Source organism: Quercus suber, unplaced genomic scaffold, assembly GCF_002906115.3.
Source record: "Quercus suber isolate HL8 unplaced genomic scaffold, Cork oak 2.0 scaffold_538, whole genome shotgun sequence".
NCBI classification, from domain to species: Eukaryota; Viridiplantae; Streptophyta; class Magnoliopsida; order Fagales; family Fagaceae; genus Quercus; species Quercus suber.
The window spans coordinates 488,220-506,107 of NW_027069986.1; the positions used below are offsets into that span (position 1 = coordinate 488,220).

Here is a 17,888-nt window from a genome sequence, read left to right on the forward strand (position 1 = left end):
GTGGTCCATTAGTTTCAAAGCAGTGGACATTAATAGCCTGAATTGAACCAAGGTCACATTATTGGCCCCAATGTTCATAGTTCAAACTTATCTATCACATACGGCATACAAAGATCCTAACCACCAAATGTGGTTTTTTTGGTACTTGCATTCCTGGTGTACAATTTCTCTCTAATAGAAACTATATGTTGATCTTTTTTCTTTGTATAAAATCAAACTGTACTTGCATACCTAATAGGGATAAAGTTTAAAATTTACATCCACTCTCTGAAAATTTATTTGTGAGTAATTTTTGCATTAACTAAGTGTCAATAAACTTTGAATGAAAAAGTGGTTACAACATAGGCATTGATTAATGTAATTAGGGTGGTCTCAATCATCATGGAAAATACGATCGTTGAACTTTGATGCGAGTGTCGATTTGATCATTGGACTTTTGAGTTATACAGTAACTCCTACTCATTAGTTTTATGGCAAATACTAATATTTTGTTACTATTTTTTCATGAAATTTGGCGAATTTAATCTCGTAATATGCGCATATCATTAATGATATTTCAAAATTATTGATGATCTAGTAAAAATCATGTTATTAAATTTGTTAAACTTTAACGCAAAATAATTGTAGAATGTTTGATTTGTCACAAACTTAATGTGTTGGATGTTAATTGTTAGGATGGTCTCAATCATCATAGAAATTTGGTAAATACGATTGTTGAACTTTGATGCGAGTGTCAATCTCGTCATTACTTTGATGCGAGTGTCAATTTTGTAATTGGACTTTTGAGTTATACAATAACTCATACTCATTAGTTTTGTGGCAAATAACATTTTGTTACTATTTTTCCACAAAATTTGACGAATTTAATAATGTAATATGCATATATTATTAATGATATTTCAATATTATTGATGGTCTAGTAAAAACCATGTCTACATCATGTTATTAAAATTTTTAATATTTAATGCAAAATTGCTACAAAATGTTCGATTCGTTACAAATTTGATGTGTTGGATGTTAATTGTTGAAATCAAAACTATGGTGAACAAACTAACATTCATGTGAAAGTATATGAGTGATATCAGTAAAAACCCCCTTAAAAATGCAACACACACTATTTTAGAGAACTAAAATCAACAAATATTGATTATAAAAAATAATAATAAATAACAATTGTTGAATATGATGTAAAGCTTCTAACAATTTTCCTTTCAATACAAAAAAATCATATTATTTATTAGAAATTTGCATTAAATTTGTAACAACACCTTACTTAACTATACTCAAAATAAAATATGATCATCGTTTAATCGTTACATGTACCGGAAGAGTCAAAATAAGATAAATCAATCTATTAATAAATTCATATCTTTGACTTTTTACCTCTACTAATTCTTTACATAATTTCATAATTAAAAAAAAAAAAAATTCTAAATTGGCCAAAAGTCTAGCCTGATGAAAACTTTATCACACATGGGCATATATGTTACTAAGACATGTTTCAAAACCTTGGGATCATAGCCCCCGTTTTAGTCTCTATAGTCCATAATCCGTATGGCTTCATTATTATCTCCACCTTGATGACTTCATTCTATTGATTAAAATCAATTGTAATGCTCAACAACCCCTGCCCCCTAATCAAAAGAAAAGAACTAAAACATATATAATCCCTTTTATTTGACAAGATATTAACTCTATCTAGAAACTTATTAGCAATAATTAGTACCTTTCACTAAGCATGGCTTAAACAAGGTCAACTTTGATTTCCTAGTTGCATTATTTATGGTAATCATCATTACATTACCATTTTTTACATGAAACACAAAAAGGTAAAAAAAAGAAAGAAACATAGAAATTAAAAAGTAAATAATAATACATATAGTTATATTTTTTGTTAGTTGGGGTTAATCACACCCCCACATAGAAAATGATAATCCCATTCCTTAATCCCTTTATGTCCCCATCTCTTTCTCTCTGTGTCTTTTTAGTTACTTTCCTTCATCTAACCCTACTTTCCCGTGGGTTGGTGTTGGCATTTTGTAGTAGAATTTTAGGTAGAATAAAATATTGATAATATTCGTATCAAAAAAAAAAATTTAATAATATAATTTAATTTATATTAAACTATTTTCATAGTAGAAAAATTTTAAACTCCTTAACGTAATCCAAGGTTTGGGCTATAATGCCAACCAGATCTTATATTTTTCAAAATTGACCAATTTCGTCCAAAACATTTCTAAGCCAGTTTGTTATTTTTTTTTTTCAACTATTTTAAGGAATAAGCTGGCTTTAAAGAATAATTTTTTAGTTTTGAAAAGATTTAGACCTAGTTGTCATTAGCTCAAATCTTAAAATATATGTTAATGAAATTTAGAAGTAAAGTATTGCTAACAAGTTTAATCTGCACTAAACTATCTTAATAACTAATGAGTATAAATAAAAAAAAGTTAAAAAAATTTTTATAATTTTTTTGTTTGTTTGTTTGTTGGGTTAATCAAACTCCCACATTATATATAATCATAATACTTAATCCCTCAGAAACTTCCCTCTCTATCTTTCCTCTCTCTCTCGTCTTCTTATTTTATTTTTTTAATTTTCCCAATCCAACCTTCCTCATCCCTTTCTTCAAAAAAAAAAAAAAAAACACCTTACCCTTCCCCGTGGGTTGGTGTTGGTACCCCGTCTGTCACACACAGACACCACCACTGTCTCTCTGACTCTCTCATTTCTAGGTTTCACCGCCGATCTACTTCCGTCACCGTCACCGTCACAGTCACCTCATAAAATTCCAACTCTACCCCTCACATTTCTCTCTCTATATACACATATACATACATACATACATATAGATATAGATTCTATATATATACACACACGCGCACACACATACATACATATATGCATGTGAATCGAATTTCTGTGAACTCAATCCATGGGGCATAACAAGAAGCGAAACGCTGCTCCTCGCTTCAAGCAATCGTTGTCGTCGTCGTCGGCGGCGGCGACGGCGGGGGGTTTGACATCCAGCGCCTCCGATTCCGACGCTGTGGTGGATGTGGCGGAGCACGAACCGGAGCCGAATACGGCGATGATCGAGTCTTCTGCCGCGGCGTCGTTGGTTGAATCGGACGGTTCGTCTTACTCGGCGATAAAGCTCGAGTGCGAGAAAGCCCTAACGGCGCTCCGGCGAGGGAACCACAACAAGGCACTGCGGCTGATGAAGGAGTCGTGCGCTCGGCACGAGGGCTCTTGCCACTCGGCGCTGATTCATCGGGTTCAAGGCACGGTTTGCGTGAAGGTGGCTTCGATAATCGACGACCAGAACGCGAAGCAGCGGCATTTGAAGAATGCGGTGGAATCGGCGCGGAGGGCGGTGGAGCTGTCGCCGAATTCGATCGAGTTCTCGCACTTCTACGCGAATTTGCTCTACGAGGCGGCGAACGACGGGAAGGAGTACGAAGAGGTGGCGCAGGAGTGCGATAGGGCGCTACGGATCGTGAATCCGATCGATCCCGCGAAGGAGAGCCTGCAAGACGAGAGCCAGCAGAAGATACTGACCGCCAAGGAGAGAATTGAGCACGTCCAGAACGAGCTTAAGCAGTTGATTCAGAAGTCGAACATTTCGACTCTGTCGAATTGGATGAAGAATTTGGGGAATGGGGACGACAAAAATATTCGGTTCATTCCAATAAGGAGGGTTACGGAGGACCCAATGGAGCTAAGATTGGTTCCATCTCGAAGGCCGAATGAGATCAAGAAGGCGACTAAGACGCCGGAGGAGAGGAGGAAAGAGATTGAAGTGAGGGTGGCTGCCGCAAGGCTGCTGCAGCAGAAGTCGGAGTCGCCCCAATTGGAGAATGAGGGTGGAAGGGATGATAGGGGATTGGATTCTACGTCCGGGTCGGGTTTGGGGCAGAGGAGGAAGAATGGGAATGTGAGGAAAAACGGGTCGAGGGCTGAGAGGAGGGATTGGGTTCGGTCGTATTGGAATTCGATGAGTTTTGATAGGAAGAAAGAGCTGCTTAGGATTAGAGTTTCTGATATCAAGTCGCATTTCGGGTTGTCCAAGGATGGTTTGGCGAAGGAGGTGTTGGCGGAGGCATTGTCGTTTGCTGAGGCTAGCAAGGCGTGGAAGTTCTGGGTTTGTTGCCGGTGTAGCGAGAAGTTTGCTGATTCGGAGTCTCATATGCAGCATGTTGTGCAGGAGCACATGGGAAACCTCTTGCCCAAAATGCAGGAGGTTTTGCCTCAGAATGTCGATAATGAATGGAATGAGATGCTTCTTAATTGTCCTTGGAAGCCGTTGGATGTCTCGGCTGCGGTTGGGCTGCTTGGAAATGAAAGAAAGAACAATGATTCTGAGTTTGCTGAGGATTTCTATTCAGGGAATCATATGGAGGACAGTGATGAATACTTTAAGGATGCTTGGGATTCTTCTCCTGAGAAAGGAAGTTTTGGGGATAGTTGCAATAATGTTGCTTTAAAGAGCAATAGCTATGATAAAATTACCAACATTGAGTGTAGAGAATGTGATGAGGACCATGGATCTGTGACAAATTCCCTTGCTGGTAGTTGGCCAATATCTGATGACACTGAGCGTGGAAAGCTTCTCAAAAGAATTCATGCCGAATTTGAGGTTCTTATTCGACACAAATATCTTGCTGCAACTCATCTTACTAAGGTGATACAATTTACAATGGATGAGCTACATGGTCTTGCTTCTGGCTCGCAGCTTTTGAAACTTCGTGTGGAACAATCGCCTATGTGTATCTGCTTTCTTGGAGCTTCCCAGCTCAAGAAAATCCTTAAATTCTTGCAGGAACTATCAACTGCTTGTGGTTTAGGTAGATATTCCGAGAAGAGTAGTAGTCCAATGGATGATGCGAACAGTGGGCCCCAAGTTCATGAGATTAAGGAGAAGATTGTTCTCAGCGAAGATGCATCATGTCTCCTTCTGGATGAAAGTTTACTGCCAATTGAATGTGCTCCTGGCACTGGTCATGGTGCTGCAATAGATAATGTGGCTGCTGCTGGCACTGCAAATGGGGCTCTTGCTGATGCCGATGCTATGCTATCCTGGATATTTGCAGGTCCTACGAGTGGGGAACAGTTGGCTTCGTGGATGCGTACAAAAGAAGATAAAATACAAGGAGGAATGGAAATCCTGCAGATGCTTGAGAAGGAGTTCTTCCAACTACAGAGTCTTTGTGAGAGAAAATGTGAGCATATAAGGTATGAGGAAGCGTTGCAGGCAGTGGAGGAGCTGTGTCTTGTAGAAGGTAAGAAGAGGGAGAATGTCACAGAATTTGTACATAGAAGCTACGAGTCTGTCCTGAGGAAGCAGAAAGAGCTGCTTGAGAGTGAGAATGATGTGATGTTCCCCAACATTAGGTTTGAAATAGATGCCATATCAAATGTTTTAAAAGAAGCAGAAGCTCTAAATGTTAATCAATTCGGGTATGAAGAAACTTATGGTGGTGTGAATTCCCAGTTATGTGACTTGGAATCTGGTGAAGATGATGATTGGAGAGCGAAGGACTATTTGCATCCGGTGGACACTTTTATAGAAGTTGCAATTCAGAGACAGAAAGAACAGTTATCCATAGAGGTTAGTTTCTTTGTTATAGATGCACTCTTTGATAAAGATATAGACATTGATCCTTGCTATTTTAACTCACTTGTTTTGTAATGCAGCTCAGCAAAATTGATGCACGAATCATGCGAAATGTTACCGGGATGCAGCAGTTGGAACTCAAGCTTGAGCCTGTTTCTGCCCATGATTATCGGTCAATATTGTTGCCTCTAGTGAAGTCATACCTGAGGGTTTGTATTGAACTCATGGAAACTTGTGTCATGTTTCTCTTCATTTTTATGGACTAAATTTTTTATATTCTTCTTCTACTTTCTCTTTCAGGCACACTTAGAGGATTTGGCTGAGAAAGATGCCACAGAGAAATCTGATGCTGCAAGAGAAGCATTTTTAGCGGAGCTTGCACTTGATTCTAAAAAGAGTGTAAGAGGAGGAAGCGATAATTCCAGGCATACACATGAGAAGACAAAGGATAAGAGAAAGAACAAGGAGTACAGGAAATCCAAAGATTCCAAGGTTTACATTTTGCAGTCTGTTTTTGTTTCTTTCACTGCAGTGCTAGTTAATCTATTTATAAAATATTTGATGATTTTTTTTTTTTTGGGTAGGCTACCGGTGGTCTTGAGCAGCACATGCTTCATCTTGAGACTGAAGAGCCAGTGTATGTCTGTTTATTACTCTAAATATGGATGCCTATGCGTCTCTTTCTGAAACATGCTGTGATTTAATTATGAAAGCTTATACGGGTCTAGTCTGTTTCTGTTTCTAATAATGCTTGATTTGTCTTGTGCTGCAGTTCCTTTCCAGTTGCATCTGATGGCGATCATCAAGATTCTGAGAGTGTTGTTTCTGCCAATGGTCATGACTTTATGCAACAGGAAGAAGAATTTAGACTTAAATTTGAGCTTGAGGAGGAGGAAAGAAAGCTTGAAGAAACCTTGGAGTATCAAAGACGGATAGAGAATGAGGCTAAACAGAAGCAACTTGCTGAGCAACAAAAGAAATCTACTCGAGCATATACAGAGAAGGTTGCAGAAGGATTGCATGATGTTTACTTGAAGGCTGGTGCTGATGATCAAGATGTACATGAGAAGCTGAAACCTTGTACACAGGTAAAAATTTCTTGTTTCAGTGTCTATTGTTTGATTTTAGTTCGATAGAAGTTTGTGCTTATTCTTCTCAAGTTCCATTTCACTTTAAAATTGGACTGTTGAATTGAATACTGGACATAATATGCCAATGAGCTATAGCTCAACTGGCACTTCCTTATGGTATGGAGCGTAAGGTCATCGGTTCAAGGCCCACTGGGTGCCTTTGTGACTTACTATTAAAAAAAAAAGGGGATGCTGGACATAATCTGACAACTGACAACAGATGCCATGCTGTTTAATTTAGAGGAACTCCTTTTTTGAGATATTGAGTAAAATTTTAATGAACTTTTACCTTTTCAGGATCACTCGGTGGAGAAAGATGGACTCCCGAACAATCTAGAAAATATGCTTCCAAATGGGTCCCTTCTATCTATGAGATCTGATGTTTCTGGTGCCAAAAAGATGAGTGGTGCAAATGATGCAAAGGCTAAACAAGGTTGGTAAATAGTAAGGTTCTCAAATGAGCTTGGGTTGATTTTTGTTAGAAGATGTGTTAACTGTATATATTTTATCTGCTGGGTCAGCTAATGGAGGAATTTCAGAGGATGGTTTTTTGCCATCTGATCGACGGACAGGAAGGAAAGGTAAACGGCAGAAGAGTTCCTCTAAATTGGTCAACGGAAAGTGTCAAACCATATCATCTGAAAAGGAAAGTAATGACGTTGTGAGTCCACATATTGAAGGTCACTTAAAAGAGCAAGATATATTTCAAGACACTCCCGGTACAGACAGCGGTAAGCCTTACACTTTTACAAGTATTTCTTCTTTAGTACTATGCTGTTTGTTGTTACTGGTTTTCTTCTATTAACCTTCAAGGTGCTTTCCAGTAGACGAGCATTAATGTTTTTGGCCATTTTCTGGGAACTTAGAATTGACATGACATTATTGTCTCTTTATGTTTTCAAGGTGGCCCTTTATTATTAGAAAATGGAACAAAGACATTGAGACAATTGCATGTAGAGGATGAAGAGGAGGAAAGGTTCCAAGCTGACCTTCAAAAAGCAGTACTCCAAAGCCTCGGTAAAATTCTTCTATCATCTATCTATATAACCTTCCTGTTGTTATGTTAATTTACTGAATTATATATAGTTAAACTAGGCATTGGGATCTCTACAAGCCAAGTCATGGGAGTTGAAAGTACAGGGTTCAGTTGTTAGCAACCTTCACTACTTACTTATATGAGTGGTCTGTGTGTGGGGTTTATGAATAGTAGTTTTATTGTGTTGTTCATAGAGTCCCTGCTTTTGTATATAATTCATTATTCTTGTAATTTTATAGGCTTCTTTGTGTCCATGTACATGATTTTTTTTTTTCTTTTAATAAAAAATCATTCTTAACTATCTGCTATCCAAAAAAAGTCATGGTAGTTGTAACCTGGCAAGTTTTCACTTATTAACTGATTAGTTGTTTCGCTAAACTGTGCTGATAAAAAAAAATGTCTTTTCTTGAGAATTTTACTTCCTTGGTATTTTGGTAGGTTAAAATTTTGAAGTCACATGCACATGGGTTAGTTTGTACACTTCTACTCACAATTAGAATAAAAATTCAGCATAATTTCTGGGAATCTTTAAAGCAGTTAAATCATTTAGCTCAAAGAAATAGAGTTGATAAACAATCTTTCTGTCTGCATGTGTGAGCACAGCACTTGATACAACCCAATGCAAGTGTCATGAGTGCACGTTTGTTAAAAAGAAAATAAAAAATATGATAGTTTGACTCATCAATCAAATCGCATTTCTTGAATGTGAAATAGTTTTTTTTGAATCAGTAATTTATTGTATGTTAAATAGTTTGGCCTTAATAAAAAAAATTGTTAAATAGTTTGGCCTTGACTTCTTGACTGGGTAGGTTTGGCCTGACCTGAGTCAGGGGAAGGAACCATACTTTTTAATTTGTTGTATGCACCTATAGATTTGTGTATATTTGTATACATGCAGGTGTATGTATTGTAGACTATGTTACTTATCAAAAAAATGTATTGTAGACTATGTTACTATGCTAAAATTAACTGAAGTTGTTCTATTGTTTTTTTTAATTCAATTGTTACAACAAGTAGAGGAGTGGGAATTCAAACCCTGGTTCTTCTCATAAAGGAGACTAGGTAATGCGATTGAGTTACAAGACTCTTGCTACTGAAGTTGTGAGAACTGAAAGTCATAGTTTTTCAACTTGTTTAAATTTTCTTTCCCATCAAAAAGCGTTTTCCCATCACCTGGATAAATTTACCCCGTCTCATTTGTTCTTGCTGATTTTAGTTTTAATTCAGCTTGACAATCTGAACGTTGGGTCAGCTGGTTTAGATTGACTGAATCTTGCGAAATTGCTTCAGATTTGGCTATAATTGATGCATTTACTGGCATCTTGTGCACAGAAATGTTACCGGGATGCAGCAGTTGGAACTCAAGCTTGAGCCTGTTTCTGCCCATGATTATCGGTCAATATTGTTGCCTCTAGTGAAGTCATACCTGAGGGTTTGTATTGAACTCATGGAAACTTGTGTCATGTTTCTCTTCATTTTTATGGACTAAATTTTTTATATTCTTCTTCTACTTTCTCTTTCAGGCACACTTAGAGGATTTGGCTGAGAAAGATGCCACAGAGAAATCTGATGCTGCAAGAGAAGCATTTTTAGCGGAGCTTGCACTTGATTCTAAAAAGAGTGTAAGAGGAGGAAGCGATAATTCCAGGCATACACATGAGAAGACAAAGGATAAGAGAAAGAACAAGGAGTACAGGAAATCCAAAGATTCCAAGGTTTACATTTTGCAGTCTGTTTTTGTTTCTTTCACTGCAGTGCTAGTTAATCTATTTATAAAATATTTGATGATTTTTTTTTTTTTGGGTAGGCTACCGGTGGTCTTGAGCAGCACATGCTTCATCTTGAGACCGAAGAGCCAGTGTATGTCTGTTTATTACTCTAAATATGGATGCCTATGCGTCTCTTTCTGAAACATGCTGTGATTTAATTATGAAAGCTTATACGGGTCTAGTCTGTTTCTGTTTCTAATAATGCTTGATTTGTCTTGTGCTGCAGTTCCTTTCCAGTTGCATCTGATGGCGATCATCAAGATTCTGAGAGTGTTGTTTCTGCCAATGGTCATGACTTAATGCAACAGGAAGAAGAATTTAGACTTAAATTTGAGCTTGAGGAGGAGGAAAGAAAGCTTGAAGAAACCTTGGAGTATCAAAGACGGATAGAGAATGAGGCTAAACAGAAGCAACTTGCTGAGCAACAAAAGAAATCTACTCGAGCATATACAGAGAAGGTCGCAGAAGGATTGCATGATGTTTACTTGAAGGCTGGTGCTGATGATCAAGATGTACATGAGAAGCTGAAACCTTGTACACAGGTAAAAATTTCTTGTTTCAGTGTCTATTGTTTGATTTTAGTTCGATAGAAGTTTGTGCTTATTCTTCTCAAGTTCCATTTCACTTTAAAATTGGACTGTTGAATTGAATACTGGACATAATATGCCAATGAGCTATAGCTCAACTGGCACTTCCTTATGGTATGGAGGGTGAGGTCATCGGTTCAAGACCCACTGGGTGCCTTTGTGACTTACTATTAAAAAAAAAAAAGGGGATGCTGGACATAATTTGACAACTGACAACAGATGCCATGCTGTTTAATTTAGAGGAACTCCTTTTTTGAGATATTGAGTAAAATTTTAATGAACTTGTACCTTTTCAGGATCACTCGGTGGAGAAAGATGGACTCCCAAACAATCTAGAAAATATGCTTCCAAATGGGTCCCTTCTATCTATGAGATCTGATGTTTCTGGTGCCAAAAAGATGAGCGGTGCAAATGATGCAAAGGCTAAACAAGGTTGGTAAATAGTAAGGTTCTCAAATGAGCTTGGGTTGATTTTTGTTAGAAGACGTGTTAACTGTATATATTTTATCTGCTGGGTCAGCTAATGGAGGAATTTCAGAGGATGGTTTTTTGCCATCTGATCGACGGACAGGAAGGAAAGGTAAACGGCAGAAGAGTTCCTCTAAATTGGTCAATGGAAAGTGTCAAACCATGTCATCTGAAAAGGAAAGTAATGACGTTGGGAGTCCACATATTGAAGGTCACTTAAAAGAGCAAGATATATTTCAAGACACTCCCGGTACAGACAGCGGTAAGCCTTACACTTTTACAAGTATTTCTTCTTTAGTACTATGCTGTTTATTGTTACTGGTTTTCTTCTATTAACCTTCAAGGTGCTTTCCAGTAGAGGAGCATTAATGTTTTTGGCCATTTTCTGGGAACTTAGAATTAACATGACATTATTGTCTCTTTATGTTTTCAAGGTGGCCCTTTATTGTTAGAAAATGGAACAAAGACATTGAGACAATTGCATGTAGAGGATGAAGAGGAGGAAAGGTTCCAAGCTGACCTTCAAAAAGCAGTACTCCAAAGCCTCGGTAAAATTCTTCTATCATCTATCTATATAACCTTCCTGTTGTTATGTTAATTTACTGAATTATATATGGTTAAACTAGGCATTGGGATCTCTACAAGCCAAGTCATGGGAGTTGAAAGTACAGGGTTCAGTTGTTAGCAACCTTCACTACTTACTTATATGAGTGGTCTGTGTGTGGGGTTTATGAATAGTAGTTTTATTGTGTTGTTCATAGAGTCCCTGCTTTTGTATATAATTCATTATTCTTGTAATTTTATAGGCTTCTTTGTGTCCATGTACATGATTTTTTTTTTCTTTTAATAAAAAATCATTCTTAGCTATCTGCTATCCAAAAAAAGTCATGGTAGTTGTAACCTGGCAAGTTTTCACTTATTAACTGATTAGTTGTTTCGCTAAACTGTGCTGATAAAAAAATATGTCTTTTCTTGAGAATTTCACTTCCTTGGTATTTTGGTAGGTTAAAATTTTGAAGTCACATGCACATGGGTTAGTTTGTACACTTCTACTCACAATTAGAATAAAAATTCAGCATAATTTCTGGGAATCTTTAAAGCAGTTAAATCATTTAGCTCATATAAATAGAGTTGATAAACAATCTTTCTGTCTGCATGTGTGAGCACAGCACTTGATACAACCCAATGCAAGTGTCATGAGTGCACGTTTGTTAAAAAGAAAATAAAAAATATGATAGTTTGACTCATCAATCAAATCGCATTTCTTGAATGTGAAATAGTTTTTTTTGAATCAGTAATTTATTGCATGTTAAATAGTTTGGCCTTAATAAAAAAATTGTTAAATAGTTTGGCCTTGACTTCTTGATTGGGTAGGTTTGGCCTGACCTGAGTCAGGGGAAGGAACCATACTTTTTAATTTGTTGTATGCACCTATAGATTTGTGTATATTTGTATACATGCAGGTGTATGTATTGTAGACTATGTTACTTATCAAAAAAATGTATTGTAGACTATGTTACTATGCTAAAATTAACTGAAGTTGTTCTATTGTTTTTTTAATTCAATTGTTACAACAAGTAGAGGAGTGGGAATTCAAACCCTGGTTCTTCTCATTAAGGAGACTAGGTAATGCGATTGAGTTACAAGACTCTTGCTACTGAAGTTGTGAGAACTGAAAGTCATAGTTTTTCAACTTGTTTAAATTTTCTTTCCCATCAAAAAGCGTTTTCCCATCACCTGGATAAATTTACCCCATCTCATTTGTTCTTGCTGATTTTAGTTTTAATTCAGCTTGACAATCTGAACGTTGGGTCAGCTGGTTTAGATTGACTGAATCTTGCGAAATTGCTTCAGATTTGGCTATAATTGATGCATTTACTGGCATCTTGTGCACGTAGTTTTCTTGGGGTGAGGGATGCTTTGTGGTGAAGGGTAGTTGACCATAAATATGGCAGTATGTGGGGTTGGGGAGATGGTGTTCTAATAGTGTTTAGGGTCCACATGGGGTTCACCTCTGGAAGAATATCAGGAAGGGTTGGGGTGGCTTTAACCAGTTTGTCAGTTTTAAGTCAGGTTGGCTCTTCTATAAAGTTTTGACATGACTCTAGGTGTGGGGGGTTACCTTTGCCGGAGACTTTTTTAGAGCTTTTTGGTATAGCACTTGATAAGGATGCCTCAGTGGAGGAACCTTTTTCTTTTATAGAGGAAAGCTACCATTGGGATGTTTGTTTTGTTTGCCTGGTACAAACTGAGAGCTAGAGTTGGTTGTCTCTTTTATGGATTTGATCTATTCTGGGCCAATAAGACAGGGTGGAATGTATACCCTCTGTTGGAATCCATCTTCACGGAGTGTTTTTGAAGTCAAGTCCTGTTAAAGTGTTACACTTGACAACTTAACCTTCTGTTCCTTGGAAGAGCCTGTGGAATCCTAAGGTGCCAACAAAGGTCAGTTTTTTTCCTTTGGACAGCAGCTTTGGAGAAATCGTAACTACTAATAATCTTTGAAGGCAGCAATTGGTTGTGCTAGACCAGTGCTGCGCATGTGTTAGTGGGATGGGGAAACTACTGATCATTTACAACTCCATTGCACTGTTGCTAGATAGTTGTGGAATATGATCTTTTTGTTGTTTGGGGTTAACTGGGTTATGCTGAGAGGTGTTGTGGAGCTTTAAGCTAGTTGGTAGGGCAAGTTTAGCAGGTGCAGCAATGTTGCGATATGGAGCATGATCCCTCATTTTCTCATGTGGGGTATTTGGCGGGAGAGGAACAATTGGACTTTTGAGGGATATGAAAGATCAGTTCATGACGTGAAGCTTTTATTTCTCAAGACTTTGGTTGAGTGGATCGGGCTAATTTTCTTTTGCTACATTGCGTGATCTGCTTGATTATTGTACTTTTCATGTTCAATTTCTGTGTACCTGTTGTACACTTCTGTGTTCATGGATGTCACTCTTTTGTTTATTCAATGAAATTCACTTATAAAAAAAATGTTCTGCTTCCCTTCTTTTTGATTTAGAAATAATTGCAACTCTCTGAGCTTGTATATCTGCTGTTGTCAGATACATATCATGCTCAAGCACATAAGAAACCGCCCTTAGTTTCAAGTTTAAGAACACAACAGAGGATTTCTCCAGAAGCAGATAAGTTGGGTGTTTCACCAAATGAAGGCACGGTGGAGAATGTGAACGGAGCAGATGTTTTTGGTACAGGGCTGCAGAATGAAGTGGGCGAGTACAATTGCTTTCTGAACGTTATCATACAGGCAATGAGTTATTTTCCAATTCATGATTTTTATCAATGCAGTTTCATTTCTTTGTTTCATTTATGGTGTTTTCTCTGGCCTGAAATGTTGTTTTTTCCCTTTCCCTTTGGCATGAATTCAGTCCTTATGGCATTTAAGACGATTTCAAGATGAGTTTCTGAGGAAAGCAGAATCAGGGCATGTTCATGTGGGTGATCCTTGTGTTGTCTGTGCATTGTATGAAATCTTTGCTGCCCTGAGCATTGCATCAACAGATAAGCGAAGAGAAGCAGTGGCCCCTTCTTCACTTAGAATAGCTCTGAGCAAACTGTATCCAGAAAGCAATTTCTTCCAGGAGGTAGTTTAATGGAGTTTTGATTGTAGGCTTTGGCTGTTAGCTAATTTTTACTTCAGTTAATCTTCATCATGCTCATTATCATGAATTTAGACATGGTGATGGTTTTTATTTGTAAAGCATGTCTAATATATCTGCAACTGACTGCTTATAAAAAAAAAAAAAAACATCTGCAACTGACAGGCTCAGATGAATGATGCTTCTGAAGTACTGGCAGTGATATTTGACTGCCTTCACCGATCATTTACTACTGGTGGTTCGATTGTTTCTGATACTGAATCAGTGGAAAGCAACTGCAAGGGGTCTTGGGATTGTGCAAACAATTCCTGTATAGTGCATTCACTTTTTGGAATGGACATTTTTGAGCGAATGAATTGCTACAGTTGTGGTCTAGAGTCCAGACATTTAAAGTATACTTCCTTCTTTCATAATATTAATGCCAGTGCCCTCCGAACCATGAAGGTATCTCATAGGAAGATTCTTTGTACAATTACTTATTTTCCTAATGGAGGAGATATAGTTTGAGGGACCTATTTTTCTTTGTTAAGTACGTTTTCTGATTTCTATGTCTCCTTTCAGGGTATGTGTCCAGAAAGTTCCTTTGATGAGCTTTTAAATCTCATAGAGATGAATCATCAGTTAGCTTGTGATCCAGAAGCTACTGGGTGTGGGAAACTCAACTACATCCATCACATTCTCTCGACTCCACCACTTGTTTTCACGACAGGTGAATTATGAGTTAAGAAAATTTTCACCTGGGTAAAATGCTTTATGTTGAAACACAGAATCACATAGATATGTTTGGTCTTGCAGTTCTAGGTTGGCAGAATACATGTGAGAGTGTTGATGATATAAAAGCAACACTGGCAGCCCTAAGTACAGAGATAGATATCAGTGTACTTTATCGTGGCTTAGATCCAAAGAGCTCACATAGCTTGGTTTCAGTGGTATGCATACTTGAATGAATCTCAAATGCTCTTTTGATACAGATATATTAAATCTTTTTTTTTTCTTTGCTGTAAAATAGGAATATACAGGTTTAGAGAAATATGTTTTCAAGGTAAATAGGCTATTTTCTATTGTTTAGCTAGAAGTGAGGAAATTATTTTGGCTGTTTGCCTTGCACCAAAAATATCTTTAGAGAGATAGAAGATTTGAGAGAGAAGAGGTGGGTTTAGTGTACTTCTTTGTTCTAGTGGTGGTGCTTGGGTATCAGCATTGACTAGGCTGATCTTGAGAGCCAGGAGGGGGAGGAAGAAAGATCAAAGACATGCAGAAGAGAGAAATATCTACATTACAGAGAGAGAGAGAGAGAGAAAGAGGCCCACCTTCCCTGACAGCAGATGAGATTGATAACTGAGTATTGACAAAAAGGCCTATTCTTCAGCTCCGATCGCCAGACTAAAATTTTGCAAGAGCAAGTAGGAACGGCCTGGTTTGGAATTGGATCCTTAGAAAAGGGATCAAGGTGTGAATGAACCACCAAATTAGAGACCATGAAGACAACATTGTGTCGTTGTTCAATTTCACTATGTTTCGGGACTCTTGTTTTCCGGCCGGTTCTTATTCAGCTTCACCTCTGTAGGTCTATGATAAGCTTGTGAGCTGAGGTAAGTCTTCTTAGACAGTGAGGCAGTGGTTGGAGTGGTTACTTTAGAGTGCCATTATAGGTTTTTAAACCTTAGATTGAGATGACAGGGAGATAGTGAGCAAGCAGGTGAGATGGCGAAGGGGGAATTGGAAATGACGTCTATACAAGTGGAACTTATAGACAAAAATTTGAGCCCTCAATTCCTAGTTTAAATTCAATTTAGAATTTCATCCCTTGATACATTCTACAAATTCTTTACCATGGTTTTCTGTTCAACAAGGAAAATTGGGTTGACTGGCTTTTTCTGTAAGCACAAAACGTTGAAAAATATGGAGAACATGTATTTTGGGAAATATTTTACATATTTTGCATCAAAACAAATGGCTCAGTTTGGCTTGTCATGTTCCTGAAAAAGATGACTCCTGTTTTGGGGAAGTGAGAGAAAGGGGGGGCGGGGAGGGGGTTTGATTGATGACAGATTATTTGAGTGAAACCAGGATTAGTTTATTTTTTTTTAAAAAAAAAACATAAAATCAATTACTTCTGTAGGTACAGATTCCATCAAGACCAATCACACAATGATGTAGAGGTTGACATGAAGCCTAGCCTCTGTTATCGATAATGCTAGCTAGCTTCCTGCCAACCATCCTAACGTATCCCCCATCTTCCAAAAGAAAAATGTAAATCTGTTGTTTTTTGCGCACATATTTGTGTATCTGGAACCATGAATTGTAGAAAGTTTCAGAGCAACCGTTAATTTGACTTGTGTCTAATTGTATATCTAAGGTGGCTTCCTCATTTTTGCATGTATTTTAATGTATGATTTTAAGTTGGTTGGTAGGACCTTATTGATGGGGCACTGTTTTTATTTTTATTTTTTATTTTTTATAATCTCTGACATGTTTTCTGTAACTTTTAGGTTTGCTACTATGGGCAACATTATCATTGCTTCGCCTATTGTCATGACCATAAATGGTGGACTATGTATGATGATAAAACTGTCAAGGTAAATTCCTTTCTTTCTGTAAATTGTGCCATCTCTTCTGCCCATCCTTGTGTTACAATCTGTATTTTATGATTAGGTAATTGGTGGTTGGACCGATGTTCTTACCATGTGCGAAAGAGGGCACTTGCAACCGCAGGTTCTTTTCTATGAGGCTGTAAACTAGTTTTCTTGTTGGAACTTGTCGCATTAGTTGCCACAATGGAGAGCGTTGAGTTGGAAGTGGCTTGGCATTCAACTGCTGTATATGGTGAGGCATTGTTTATATTTTGATGCATTGCTGCTTACACCACTGCGGTTCAGACGGCGAAACCTGTGCCGTTTTGTTATAGAAAATGTTCAGAAGTTTTGATATAAAATTGAGTAGTGACAGGAAGCAAAGAGTTATGTCAAATCATCAGGGGTTTTGGAGCAACTGGTCCTTCCAGGGAAAGATCATTGTATTAAAGAGGTTTTTATTTCAACTTAAGGACTTAGAGGTAGCCCGGCGTGTAGTTTTTGGTTCTGTTGCTTCAGAATACTGCTTCAGCATAGTAGGGACATCTAAATCCCTGGAGTTTTCCTTTTCTTGGATCTTTTTAATAAGATGTTTTTGTTGGGGGAAATAGCAGTATCATCATAAAAAGATTACATGGCGATTTATGCAGTGGAGGAGCATATCACACTACAACTGAATCGAGTGCGCCAGTTGTTGCCAGAAGCATATATAGCCAGTTGTCAGGGTAAATTTAGTTAATTAGATTCAAAATCTCTTCTAAATATTTTCCCTTTTTCTTATGAAATACTTTCCCCCCAGTTAAAAGAGTTTTTGTATAGATCACATTTTGGCCGTGTGAGCCTTCATAATGCAGCTTACACAATCACATTTCTTCAGCCTCTGATTACTCATGTCATTTATTGCTTAAAATTTTTGCTTCTCTCTTCTTATTATATCCTTTTTTTTTTTAAGGGTTCTTTTTATCATATCTATGCACGCAGGATTTGTGCTCCTGCTGAAATCAATGTCTAGTGGATTTTTAGTTCTTACTATTTTATTTGAACAAATATTTTCATCAATTTGTACAAGGAAAAATGATTTGTCAATATCTTTAATT

At 37.5% G+C, this 17,888-nt stretch overlaps 1 protein-coding gene across 1 annotated transcript; it reads left to right on the forward strand.

Moving 5' to 3' along the window:
• The first annotated feature begins 2,551 nt into the window (after positions 1-2,551).
• Positions 2,552-17,667, forward strand: LOC112017633 (uncharacterized). The gene is made up of 23 exons (XM_065764031.1): positions 2,552-5,608; positions 5,695-5,823; positions 5,915-6,106; positions 6,199-6,251; positions 6,387-6,702; positions 7,042-7,177; positions 7,266-7,475; positions 7,648-7,761; positions 8,020-8,035; positions 9,113-9,212; positions 9,304-9,495; positions 9,588-9,640; positions 9,776-10,091; positions 10,433-10,568; positions 10,657-10,866; positions 11,039-11,152; positions 13,664-13,866; positions 13,988-14,203; positions 14,384-14,662; positions 14,780-14,927; positions 15,014-15,147; positions 16,711-16,797; positions 16,874-17,667. The coding sequence occupies exons 1-23, from the start codon at positions 2,933-2,935 to the stop codon at positions 16,958-16,960; spliced, it is 6,117 nt and encodes a 2,038-aa protein (XP_065620103.1). The 5' UTR covers positions 2,552-2,932; the 3' UTR covers positions 16,961-17,667.
• The last annotated feature ends 221 nt before the right edge of the window (positions 17,668-17,888 follow it).